At 37.2% G+C, this 13,288-nt stretch overlaps 1 protein-coding gene across 13 annotated transcripts in view; it reads right to left on the bottom strand.

Moving 5' to 3' along the window:
- Positions 1-8,235: 8,235 nt before the first annotated feature.
- Positions 8,236-13,288, bottom strand: part of Zfand4 (zinc finger AN1-type containing 4) — a 67,738-nt gene continuing 62,685 nt past the window's right edge. For 5 of the 13 annotated variants that reach the window (XR_013112576.1, XR_013112575.1, XM_034511210.2 and 2 more), the window contains 2 exons: positions 10,204-10,321; positions 8,236-9,173 (listed from right to left, as the gene is read on the bottom strand). Coding sequence is in view for 9 of the 13 variants with exons in the window: in XM_034511210.2 (XP_034367101.1) it covers positions 9,038-9,173; positions 10,204-10,321 (254 nt within the window). In the remaining 4 variants the exon portion in view is untranslated. Of the gene's footprint in view, positions 9,174-10,150; positions 10,322-13,288 lie in introns of those variants that run through there. The other 8 variants (XM_076940338.1, XM_076940336.1, XM_076940337.1 and 5 more) reach the window with 4 other exon arrangements.

Below are 13,288 nucleotides of genomic sequence, written 5' to 3'. Positions count from 1 at the left end.
TCCTATAAGGCAGGACTAAACTTCCATTAGTGTGGTGTATGCCTACCACAGGTGAGCAAGAAGAGTTGGTTCAATGATTTGGGAGTGTAGAAGCCTGCCATCCTACTGTAGGAAGTGGTAACGACTTCCAAGTTCTACAAGTGTCTGAGTAGTTGTGGAGCTGGAAAGATAATTATTTGGGCAAAGCTAGAGAGTCCTAATTCAAGCATCACTACCCAAGAGATTTCTGAAGCCTCTTTTCATCTGTTTAAAACAAAGCTCAGAGACCAAAGAGATATCTTGCATCTGTCCAAACAAGGAAACAAATGGGAAGTGGGAAAAAGCCTCTGTACTTGGAATGTAAAGCTGTTAATGAATTGCTCAGTCCAGGTCGCCTTATGGTCTTTGGTAAAATCCTCCTGTCTGTGCTAATAGGGATGATTTCCCCCTCCTAGTTTGTAGATTATGGAATGACAAGTGAGGCATGAGCCAGGGGACCAATATTACCCTAGAACTAGGCACATCCAACTCTCCACAAATGGTTAAGCACATGAAGCATGTATTAGTTTATCAGTTACAAGTTCATTGCAAACAAAAGATGCTGTTACAGTCGATATGTTAGTGTGCACACGTAATTTCTGCCCCTAGGAGGCTTTCAAGAGATCTTGAATTCAAGGTCAAGCCTAGGCTACATAGTTGACCTGGAAAATGTGACAAAATATACTGCTAGTGTCTGTGATCATAGTGGCATTAAACATGGTGAATTCGAAGTGTGAGGAATAACAAAACAAATTAATAGATGAATATCTATGTCTTAACTGTGCTGTGGAAAATCAGCCCTTGAATCCTCACATCCTGATTTTAAGTTTTGGACAGATTTTCACAAGTGTAACACCTGGGATAGCTTATGGAAAAGGTTTCTTGTGGCTGCTGTGAGCAGAGAGTCTGGTTCTAGATGACACGACACTTTTCCTTCTTTGTTGTTGTTTATGAAGCCATCTACTTTGAACTCAGCATTAAACTCATTCTTCTAGAATGAGGTGTTTAGACCATTGTAGAATGGAAACAATCCAAAAGTGGGCATGGAGGCACATACCTGTGGCCCCAGGTATGCCAAAGGCTGAGTCTGGAGATCAAAGAGTTGAGTCAAGCCCTGAAGCTAGTCTGAGCAACAGAACAATCTATCTATCTATCTATCTATCTATCTATCTATCTATCTATCCATCCATCCGTTTTTACATGTTTTATATGTAATATATACATATGACCAACTAAAATCTTAAAACAAATTTTGTTGCAATCATTGACAGTAAGATAGGCAGACATTAGGAGGTTGTTGGGTGCATGAGAATTTTTGAGTTTCTCTTTTGGTTTAATAAACAGAGATGATGCTGGCTGTTTGAGAAGTGTCACACGATTGACCCTTTGAATCTCCTTCTTTGGTTGCAATTATGCAATTAATCCAGGGTTGTGCTATATATATTCCAGCCACTGGTGAGCAGCAAGGCCCTGAGGACTTATGTAAATAAGTACATTTAAGTACACAGGCAACTCTCCAGCTTCTCTTCTGAAACCACAATTCATGAGCATTGTGGAACTGTATGAGGTATACAGCCTGAGTCCAAGCAGCTGCCCTGGGAGATCTGTCAGCTTACTGGGTTTTATGAGTAAGAAATAAACTCTGTTGCATCAAACCATTGACATTTCCAAGATTAATCTGACACCACAGCATAACATAGTATCTGTTAAAGTCTGAATTCTACCCTCTAAATTCCTGATGTTGAAGTTCTAACCCTTAATGCCTCTTAGTAAGATTTTCATTCTTTGAGTTTTAACTCAACGATGTTTGCTTGAAGTTTCTAGGTTTGGCACATTCATGTGTCTAGTGTCCTTCTGACATGTCATCATTATTAAAATGAGAGGCCAAACCTACTCCGTCTTGGGACCAGCCTCCATCTTAAGAAAAACTTGACCTATAGCCTGAACCCAAGCTACACCCAAATACCAGGAAAGACCCCATAGCTGGTCCTTGGCCCATATCCCATAGTTACTTCCTAGCATCAATCAAAGATTAGTCTGATTGTCTCAGATGTACCTTCAGACCATTTGTGATTGTTCATGATTTTGCTTCCCAACACTCACCTGTCAGCTTTTAATAGTACCTTATAATTAAATACTTGCAGGCTGAAACTTGCTTGCTTACTTGCCATTTCCTATAAAGCCTTGTCCTGCTGAGATCTTGGGGCTTCACCCTCCTGTTCTGCTGTGTCAGAGACAGCAGTGTTGCCAAGCTCAAGCTTAAATACCCTAGTGGGATTACATCAGAGTAGGCTCCTTGGTGGTCTTTTGGGGCTTGAGAACAAGGCACAAAAGAAGATTTATGGTACTGTACTTATTTTTAATTATTTAATTTTTGGTTTTTCAAGACAGGTGTAGCCTTGGCTTTCCTAGAGCTTGCTCTGTAGAGCAGGCTGGCCTTGAACTTAAAGTGATCTGCCAGTCTGTCTCCTGAGTGCTGCAGTTAGATGTGCGCTACTACTGCCTAGCTATGGTGGGTTGGTTTGTTTGTTTTTTGTTTTGTTTTGTTTTGTTTTGAAATCATGCCCTTACTCTCTTGGATTGTATATATGTTTCCTGCTTCAGCACTATGATCAGCCTCCTCTCCAAGGCAGTAGGCATCACTGGGAAATTGTGTCAGAAACCAAGATCTGGGCATGAGGCATCCTAGCATACTAGTAGAGTACCATGTCTTCTAGGCCATCTCAGAGAAAGTACAAGGAGACACAGTCACACAATGAAATGTTATTAACAAGAAGAAATGGTCTAAGAGTAAATGACACATTGCTTTCAGTATTTTAAGTGGTGGTTTTTAGTTTAAGATCTCATTCTTAAACTCAAAACTTAAGATGAAGGTGGCTAAATCACAAGACCTAATCATTCTCACTACTTTGGCAATAGCACAAGAACAATGTGTCCTCAACTCACTAAGATTTACAGACCCAAAGTAAATCTGTCTGATTCTGCCTTGTTTAATCATTCACTAGCATCACAGTTAGTGCACACTCATGATAAAGAGGCCTTGCTATTTTGAGTGCTAATCCTAGTCAGGACAATTGACTATATCTGTTAGTATTTATTTGATTTGATGTCTTGATATTGACATCTGTCTTCTAGATTTCCTTCAAATGACAGCCTGCCAATATCCAAACAAGATCATATCCTCTCAGTCCAGATAGGCTGAAACTCTTGATATTTGAATAAGTATGCTCAATATCCATATTAAGTCTAAAGGAACTATAGACAGGTGGAGCCTCCACCTTCTGAGGCACTTGAGGTTCAGAAGAGAAGTCAGGGAGGCTAGAAAGACAAGGAAGTATGGGGATGGTAAAAAGGGCCTCCTCACCCATGATATGGGTGAAGCTTCTTGCTTGAGATTTTCATCTCAATGGCTACTTAGTGTCTTCTCAGCTATAAATCTCCATTTTTCTAGGAGTCTCATCAGAGACTCCATTTATAGTAACTCAGCTCCAGGAACAGCCTTGTTTCTACAATTTTTTTTGAAACAGCCATTTTTAAAGTGGCTATCTATATTTTTAGAGACTAAAACGACTGTTCTACAATCTGAGAAAATGAATCCAACATTATACACACAGTACAGAAATCTTATCAACATTACTTGCATATACCCAAAGAGGCGCATATAGACTCAGTACTACCCAAGGGACAGAATGAAAAATACTAAGAGACCATGGGACTTCTGGGATATAATGTGACCATAATAAACTATAAAAGCCTATTTTAAAAAGAGAATAATAGTCTCCATTTCCCTTCCCCCACAAGGCAGTGCATGCTCATGATCCAAGTATTTTGAGGGCTGACACAGCACTGAGAATTCCAGGCCTGGGGTACACTGTGACACTCTCCAAAAAGAGAAGAGCTGTGGTGTAGTGCATCAGGGCTGACATGCCTTTCAAGGCCTGGGTTCCATGCCAGCACTGAAAAAAAATCAATTTAAAAAATGTGACTCAGTCAGCAAGGAAGTTAATTTCACCATGTGCTCAGGGTTCAAGGCTTATTATTCTTTTATGTCCAAGGTCATGTATTTTCATGCCAGAGAGTACCAGGATGTACTACAGTAAGGGTGATGATGCCATCTAGGCTATCTCTTGCACAGTAAGATCTGATGGGATTTGCCTTGCTATGCTTGGGACTTACTTTAGGACCTGTCATCCCTCACTACTTTTCCCTTTTGCAATAGTTATGCCAAACCTATGCTGGATTTTGGGAGCATAACATTTTCTGATTTTTACAGGTTTACAGCTGGAGAGGAACTTTGCTTCAGGTTGAATCAGACTCAGTCTCACCTACACCTGATATACATGGCATTTAAGATATAATGGACTATCAAGTCTTATGAAACAAATTAAGAGTGTGGGACTGTGAGGGCTGTGGGGCAAAAAAGAATTTTTGATTTACATTTGCACATAACAATATGAATTTGTGGGGCCAATAGTGGTGTATTGTGGAATGAATTCATATCTCTGACCAAAATTCGAATTGCTGCCTTAAGCCCCAGCATGCTTTAGGTGTAAGAACGTAATTATGATTAAGTTAGGTCACAGTAGGGGCTAAACTGCATGGATTCATCTAGTATCAGCCTTAGAAGAGATACTGCAGAGTTTTCATTCTTGCCTCCTTTCCTGTGTGACTTCACCTCAATTTTGTACATACACATGAAAGTTATGTGAGGATATAACGAGAACACAGCCTATATGCAAGATAGAAACCTCCACAAATGGACCCTGTTAGACCTACACATAGCACTTTCGGGTGCCAGAACTATCCTGTCACAATTGCCACTCAAGCTGCCTACTCTGTGGCATTTTGTTCTGACAACCTGAGCAGACCAGTGTGCTGAAAAAAAGTGGAGTTAATGTGTCATCTCACAGTCTTTACCAGTGACAGTATGCAAAATGACAGAGTCTTTCCATGTGTTCACTATTGTTATAGATATTGATGGTGATTGCCAAAAAAAAAGAGGTTAACAGAAAAAAACAGGTCTTTGATGAAAATTTGACTTTTCTAACTTTTCCTGAAAAATATATTATTGCTTTTTAAATTTTAAATATATTTATATGAATATATAAATTTTAATATATATTATGTTCACTAGAAATTGAAAATATTTAACAGTGTTAAAGGGAAGTTAAAACACCTTCATATCTTTGGTCATTCAGATGTTTTGTGTCTTAGCAACTTTTACATTTTCACTCAGCTTTTTAAAATTCTAAATCAACTTATTTCACTTTTTAAATTTAGAACACTCTGTAGTTTTATTTTGAAACCAATTATTTTAAACTGTTTATCCATTCATAAACATCCTAAAACCATCCTGTGTTCAGCAGTGGTACAGAGAGCACACTTTAAAAAGTACTTCTAGATACAAAATCTGATTAACAGGATGTGTTAAAACCGTTTTATTCTAAGAGAAAATTCCTGTCTCTATTTTACAATTAAATCACTCCAGAAGTACTAATATAAAGCATATAAACATTTTATTTTGCAATGTCTGAATGATTAAATTGCACTAAATATTTCTGGGTTTTGTTTTTGTTTCATTGTTGTTATTGTTAATATTCAGATTCATGGAGCCAAGTTGGCCTCTAACTGACTACATAAGCCAAGGATGCTGGAAACTTCTCACCCTCTGGTATCTGCTTCCCCATGGATTCCAATCCAAACATAGGATCATAAGTAGATCACAGGTGTGCACCCACTCAGTTCTGTGGCTTTGTATGCTAGCTAAGTAAGCACTCTACCAACTGAGCTACATCCCTGGACCCTAAAGGTAACTTGAAATATTCTACATAATTAAAAGTTTAAAATACTGACAAGTTAAGGCAGGAGGACCATCATAAGTTTTAAGCCAGCCATGGTTACACTGTGAGCTAAGGAGTAAGACCCTGTCTGAAAACAACAAAACAACAAAAAGCTAAGAATACACAGATGTTTGGTGCTGTGAAACCAAATATATGCTGCTTTTACAAATCAAAAACTGGGTATAAAATGCACTGAGATTTAAAATTATTTTGTAAGTTACACGGGTTGTACAATATAGCAGTTCATTTATTCCAGGCTGTTACACAGGGCTGTATGCAGGGCACAACTCCTCATCACTGAAAGGAAGGAAGATCTTAAGTGTCTGAAATCCCTCTCAATAATGATAAAAAAAATTAACTACATTGTTTCATTTCTAAATGACTCAGAAACTACAAAGTAACTCACTTGTGGGCTGGGGTGTGGCTCGGTGGCTTGCTTAGGCTATGGTCTCATCTCCAGTATCAGACAAAACTTGATGCAACTTTGACCAAAATCATTCATAGAACTTAAAGACTTATTTCTACTACTAACTATGAGTTGAAAGTACACAAAACATATACCCAGCCTGACCTACATATTCATATTTATATAATAAATATGCTTTGGTTCATTTTTCAGTGCCTGTACATAGGAATTTTTAATTTTTATCTTTCTTTGTTTTTGTTTTGTTGGGGTTTTTTGTTTTTGTTTTTGTTTTTTGTTGCTGTTTTTTTTCAAGACAGGGTTCTCTGTGTAGACCAGACTGGCCTCTAACTCGGAGATCTGCCTGCCTCTACCTCCCAAGTGCTGGGGTAAGAAGCATGAGCTACTTTCTTCCTGGCAACTTTTTATATTTCTAAACCACATTTGTTACTTGGTAGAAGAAGAAAGACATAATTTCTCACAGATATGTCATTACCCTTTATGTATTCCTCTTTAAAGGCATTCCTTTTAGGATCTAGGGAAGTGCTTCAGTGATTGAGTGATTGCACTGCAAGCAAGCATGAGGAACTGAGAGCAAATGCTCAGCGCCCATGTAAAAAGTTGAGCATGGCTATAAGTGCTGTAATGACAACACTGACAGTGTTACCATGAGCAGGGACAGGCAGATCCTGGGAGCTGGTTAGCCAGCCAGCCAACATGGCAAAACCCTACCTCAAGGCAATACAGTGCAGAGTGATAAAGACCTAACTGTTCAGGGATGAGTAGATCTAAGGCTTTCTCAGAGGTCCCAGTGAAAAGACAAAGGGAACCTACTTTAGTGTCTTTGTCCAGAAGTAGATTTGGCAAGGCCCAGGCTGGTGCTGGTGGCCAGGGCCTCAGAGGAGTTAAGGTTTTGGTTCCTATAAACTTGGCTTTTCCCCCTAAAGAGGCTGGAGTAATCAGTTCTAAGGCTACTATGTGCTGTGTTATGATGAACTTGAGATAGCCTGTGTTCTCTTTTGTACAACATTGCTGGACTGGCTTCATGCTAACTTCACCCCATTATTCAATAGTTTCTGTTAACTTTGTCCCATTTCTCCTGTGTAAATAGAATATAAGATGCTGTACTTCTTAATGGTAAGCTTGCTTTGCATAAGATCTCCAGACCTCAGTTTTCCTATCTTCTCATCTCCAACCTGTCTCACTTAGGACCCTGTCACTGAAGAATGACCTGTTGGTGCAGGTCACTTGACATCCTGCTCTGGCCTCATGTACCCTTGGCATGCACTCACGCACTCACATATATGTGCCACACATATAAAGCATATCTTTAGTAGAGTGTTAACTCAAGCCTATAATCCTAGCACAAGAGAGACTGAGGCTTAAAAACTGCTGCAAATTCAAAGGCTTGCCTGGGCTACACAGAGAGTCAAAGGCAGCCTTAGCTACAGTCTGAGACTCTATCTAAAAACAACAAAACAAACCAACAAACAAAAGCATACCCTCCATCTTTAACTTAGAGGCTCCTTCCTCTATTACACTTTTTTTTTTTTTTTTACCATTTTCTTTAACAAATGTACTCTACTATAGGTCTGATGGCATCTCTGTCCATCAACATTCAATCTCTTATACAAAATGAGAGAAGAGTATCAGGGGTTCTCCAGGCAATGCCCAGTGGAGTAAGTGATCTATGAAGCACCAAAATGACCTTTGAGAGGCCCTGTGGGAGACCAGGGTGCTGTCCCTAACTTGGCCACCAAACAGCTGTTGCCTCACATTCAACATTAGTTTCAATGGCCCTCCAAAGTCCTGAATAGAAAATTCATTATATCTAAGAACAAAGACCTTAGACCTTAAAATACTTTATACTGCCAGTCATTTCCCCCAAGCATAATAAATCACTTATTTATCTAAGTACTTTATAAAAGAAAATGTATTGTAAATAATCAAATAAAGTCATAGTGAAGTTGAATATTTATTTGAATTTCCCCTGTAAAAGCACTCAATATGTAAGAAAAAATAAACCAAGTTTGTGAGACTTTTAAATATATATATAGCCATTTTTTGAAAAATAAAAAGTTGGATTTTGTTTTTAATGGCAACAAGAAAGATACTGTTATTTTTAAAGTACCATTTAAAAAGTAGTATTTTTTTAAAAATGTATACTATATTAACATGATGTGTTCTACAGAATGGATACATATATGAATGCCAATCTGAATATGGAAGAAATATATGTGTTAAAAAATCACACTGGAAAAACAAATGTTCTTTTAAAAAGAACTTGCTAGTAAACCTCATAAACTTTCACATGAGGGATTTACTTTTTTAAAATCCCATTTATCCCATCCCCACAAGAAAAGAAAGAAAAAAGGGAAAATTGCGCTCAGTTTGAACAGAGCCATCCAGAACCACTCACTGCTGTACAACATGGAAGCCTACTTACGCAGCCAATAGTAACTTCCTAAAGTGCATCTTTTGAAGATTTGTCTAATAAATAATTCCAATCTCAAATATAAAATACTTAACACAGACATGCAATAACAAAACTAAATCATTATAGTGTAAAGATTTTAAAACTACTTTTAAAACTTGTGATTCACCAAGGAATAAAGACATCAATACAGTAGGCATTTTCAGTCTGCAACAGTGCACATTATGTGCGCTTGTTATTTGGCAAATCTTTTGGAGTCGAACAAAAATAATGCAGTCTAAACAATATTTCTCTGTCAATATAATCGATTCCTCAGGCAAAGCAGTAAAGCGCAGAGAAGAATTAGATTTTGGGAAGTTTTGGTGCGTTGACCACAGGGTTTGCTTCCTGCAAGTACCTCCTCCCTGCACTTTTGTAGTCATAAGTGCAGCCATGAGCTTCTGCATAGCGATGAGATGCACAGAAGTTGTTTCCACATCTAAAGCACAAAAAAACTTTATGTGAATAGTCACATTTCCATCTCCTTAGCTTGACTTCAGGTAGCCCAACAAAGCCCTCTGGATCCCCTTAGCAATTACAGTACCAACAGTTCCCTTCCACGCATCAGTATAAAGTCCCCGAAAAGAATAAGATAATTAATTGTTCACAAATGACAGCTACATATCTTATTGAAGTAAAAAAAAAAATGAAAAGCTGATAAACATATCTCTTACATTAGAAAATCTGAATTCTAAGAAATTAAGTCTCATGAAAAAATTAGGTGATACAGAAATTAGCTATGTAAGGCTGGACATCGAGGTTTGTGCTTTTAATCCCAGCAGGAGGCAGAGGCAGAACTTTGTGAATTCAAGGCCAGTCTGGTGTACACGGCAAGACCCAGGACAGCTAGGGCAAATCATGAGACTCTGTCTCAAAACAAAAACCAAAAAAACAAACAAAACCTAAAAACCAACAAAAAGTTATGCCATGAGAGAACTTAAAACACATGACCAGCAACAAAATAAGCTGATTTTATGTGAATAAATAATAATAATAAATTAAATAATAATAAAAATAATAATAAAGAATAAAGGTCACAGTTCTTTTAAATATTTGTCCTCACACAAATGGAAGATATCAATGTTAATGAAAGACATACTTACAAAAAGAAAAGTATTTAAAAATATATATCCATATGTTTTGAAATAACACTACCAAATGTTAAAATATGTAGTAAACTAATTGCCAACTGGGTTCGGTTTTGTTCAGAAGGAGAGAGCTATTCCAAGCACTATTAAAACAAAGCAATTGGCCTAAATGTCCTAGTTCAATGACTATGGAGTGTCTACTTATGCTTTTTGAAAACTAAAGAGTTATCTCGCTCTAGCCAATTAGAAATTCATCTGAGGGCTGCTATTAGAACATCATCTGGATGTTATAAATAGCCATTTAAACTTGTTTTATTCTGCATTATACCATGCTGAGTCCCCACAGAGAAAGCCTCTCAGCTTCTCCAGCTGGCCACCTGCCTGCATTCAAAGCTAGTGGCCAGTCCTGTTTTTTTTCCACAAAGAAAACAATGTTTCATTATTTTCTTCTTTGTTTGAAGAGGGGCTTTCACAGGTGGAAGGTGATGGGTGCTTTCTCCTGTTTAGAGAAAGAACACCTTATTAGTATAAACATAAAAATTGTTACTTTTGAATAGCTACTAAGTATAACATTCCTGTCTTAGTATCAATCTATACAATTTTAATTTGTAATATTTTATATCTAAAATAATGTATGAAATGAAGTGACAGCAAATGTTTTTGTGTAACATGTTTCTACTAACTAAAACCTAGATTTCTAACACAGAATTGTACACTTCTTGTACAAATCAGTATCACTCTGATTACACCCAAGGGTAATTGACTTAAATACAGCCCAGCAAACATTCAAGAGAATTATGAAGAGTCCTATGTGATGAACCCTCTTGAAGCAGTATAATCATCCTTTTTTGTAAATATGAAGCACCAAAATATCATGAAACTCATCTTCTACACAACAGATAGTAAATTTCACAACAAATAAACAAGCCATTTATTTTTTCAAAACTCTGATTACTTTTAAAATAACAGAATAAAGGTCTTAGCATGTAAATGCAGCCTGAATTCAGTACCTAAGACCTAGGTAGTAAAAAGAAAAAAACCTAATCCCACAACTCTGACTTCTACCATGGCATGTGCCTGCCCCTATTCTTTAAAGACAAAAAAAAAAAAAAAAAGAAAGAAAGAAAAGAAAAGATAAGACAAGACAAAGACGTCCTGGCCCCATTCTTCATGGGAGAGGTCCCTGTTAAGAGGGAAGTTGGAGGTAAGAAGGGATAGATGATTGTATTTCATTGTATCTATGCATGAAAACCTCAAAAATAAAAAAAAAAATCTTTAAAAGAGATACTAAAACTATGTTTTTAAGTGCTTTAAGTGTAAATTCCATTTACATATGTTAGAAAGCATCTGAACAATTTATTTTATTTTGTTGTTGTTGTTTTGTTTGTTTGTATTTTGAGACAGGGTTTCTATACATAGTCCTGGCTGTTTTGGAACTCACTATGTAGACCAGGCTGGCCTCGAACTTAGAGATCTGTCTGTTTCTCAAGCGCTAGGATTAGGGCTGGAGAGATGGCTCAGGGGTTAAGAGCTCTGACTACTCTTCCAGAGGTCTTGAGTTCAATTCTCAGCAACCACATGGTGGCTCACAACCATCTGTAATGGGATCTGATGACCTCTTCTGATATGTGTGAAGACAGCTACAGTGTACTCTCTCTCTCTCTCTCTCTCTCTCTCTCTCTCTCTATATATATATATATATATATATATATATATATATATATATATATATTTAAAGTGCTAGGATTAAAGGTGTGTGCCACCATGCTTATCTGTCTCTGAACGTTTTAAATGTGTTATAATTAAATAAAATATATTATCAATAATGAGTGAATATATTTAACTTAATTCCATAGTACTAGCTTTCCAAATATATTTACTAAATTCTATACCATTGTAACCATTTGACATTTTGACTTAAAAACAGGAGCACATCTATTATAATGAAAGAAGTACATCATTAATTGCCAAGTTATATAGTTTTAAAATGCACCAAATGTTAATAAACATTAGGTCTTAAGCAGAGAGGCTCAGAGCTGCTGTTCATAGTTGTTAAACAGAGCAATGCCAGTGCACAGAGATGTTTGATAGTATTCAAAGGCAAAGGAAGAAAGACAGCAAGAGCAAGAACAAGGACTGGGCAGGGCATTGTCCATGGTGTGTATTCTACGTCACTGAAAAAGGTGTGGAAGGTTAATATTGATTTGGTAACTAAAGTTTTGTGAGATCCTTTTTGAATTCATATTTTGGATTTTTAATTAGTGGATGTTTCGCCTTTTCTTCTTTAAAAGCACAGACTGGGTAGCTGTAAGCCTAGCAAAATAAATCTGCTTTATTACCTGTCTAAAAGGCACTCCTGGGTTTTACATAAAGGTAGAAACACAAAATGAATCAACCAACTGAATGACCTGTGATCTAGTTAATGAAAGCTGTTCCCTCAGACATCACTGGAGATAGCAAAACCATTCCACTATGCTAATAAAATAATCTCTACTTCTTAAAAAATAGTGAGGGAGCAGTGGTAGAGCACATGCTAAGCCTTCATAAGCCCCCATATTCAATCTCCAGTTCTCAAATAAGTAGATGAAGAAGCTCTTGTCCAGGACATGGGGCTCTATTGCAGAATGGCAATGACTAGTAGCTGGCTTTGAACCTCAGGCTTAGTATATTCTCTCCTAACTGACTGTTGATATGTCTTGGTTCAGTACAATCACATGTTCAGCTTTTTCTTTCTTTTGGAATGCTTAGCTCAGGATTTTTCAGCTTTTTTTTATTCAAGTGCTTCTGTGAATATTCACAGACAAGATACATAGTTGTGACAAATAGGAGGCACAAAAACAGAATGTCAGTTATCTTCAGTGAAAAGTCTCTGTGGATGCTTCTATCCATTGAGTGATAATACATTAGTCATCTATTCCATGCTAGGAGCCATTACTAATATGTGCCATTCTGGGATTCTTTTCATTGGTATTGAAAGCTAACTTTCCAGAGTCATTTCTTGGGCATTTACCACTTTAAGCATTCTCCTGGATAAAATAGCATCCATAATTTCCTCTTCAAGTAAAATGCTACTTGTCCTGTAAGACATCCACTGTCTACCCTTCTCTAGATTCTCTCATCCATGTGTCAAACATGAACGAAGTGAGGTAACACCCTAGTGCTGACTTACCTTTCCCAAAAGGATAAAGGGTATTTGGAATAGTTAATTCCTTTCATGTTTCCTAGCTAATATTTGATCGAATGCAAAAGTTGCCCACCAAACAGAAATCCAAAGGGTGATAAGTTAATGTTCCAAATGCAAGCTTGATAGTCAGCTGTCTGAAGCCAACAACTAGAACCAACACAATGGGTTAAATCTCTATGGGATGCCTGAGAGTGAAGAGAATAAGCAGAAGAACATATAATTTAAAGATACACAGATCCTTCTAGGTACCCAGGATGACAGCATTATTATTCTGAGAGGAAA

The sequence above is a fragment of the Arvicanthis niloticus genome, chromosome 9 (genome assembly GCF_011762505.2).
Source record: "Arvicanthis niloticus isolate mArvNil1 chromosome 9, mArvNil1.pat.X, whole genome shotgun sequence".
Classification (NCBI taxonomy): domain Eukaryota; kingdom Metazoa; phylum Chordata; class Mammalia; order Rodentia; family Muridae; genus Arvicanthis; species Arvicanthis niloticus.
Note: the sequence above shows the minus strand (reverse complement) of the source record. Positions and strands in the feature narration are given on the sequence as shown.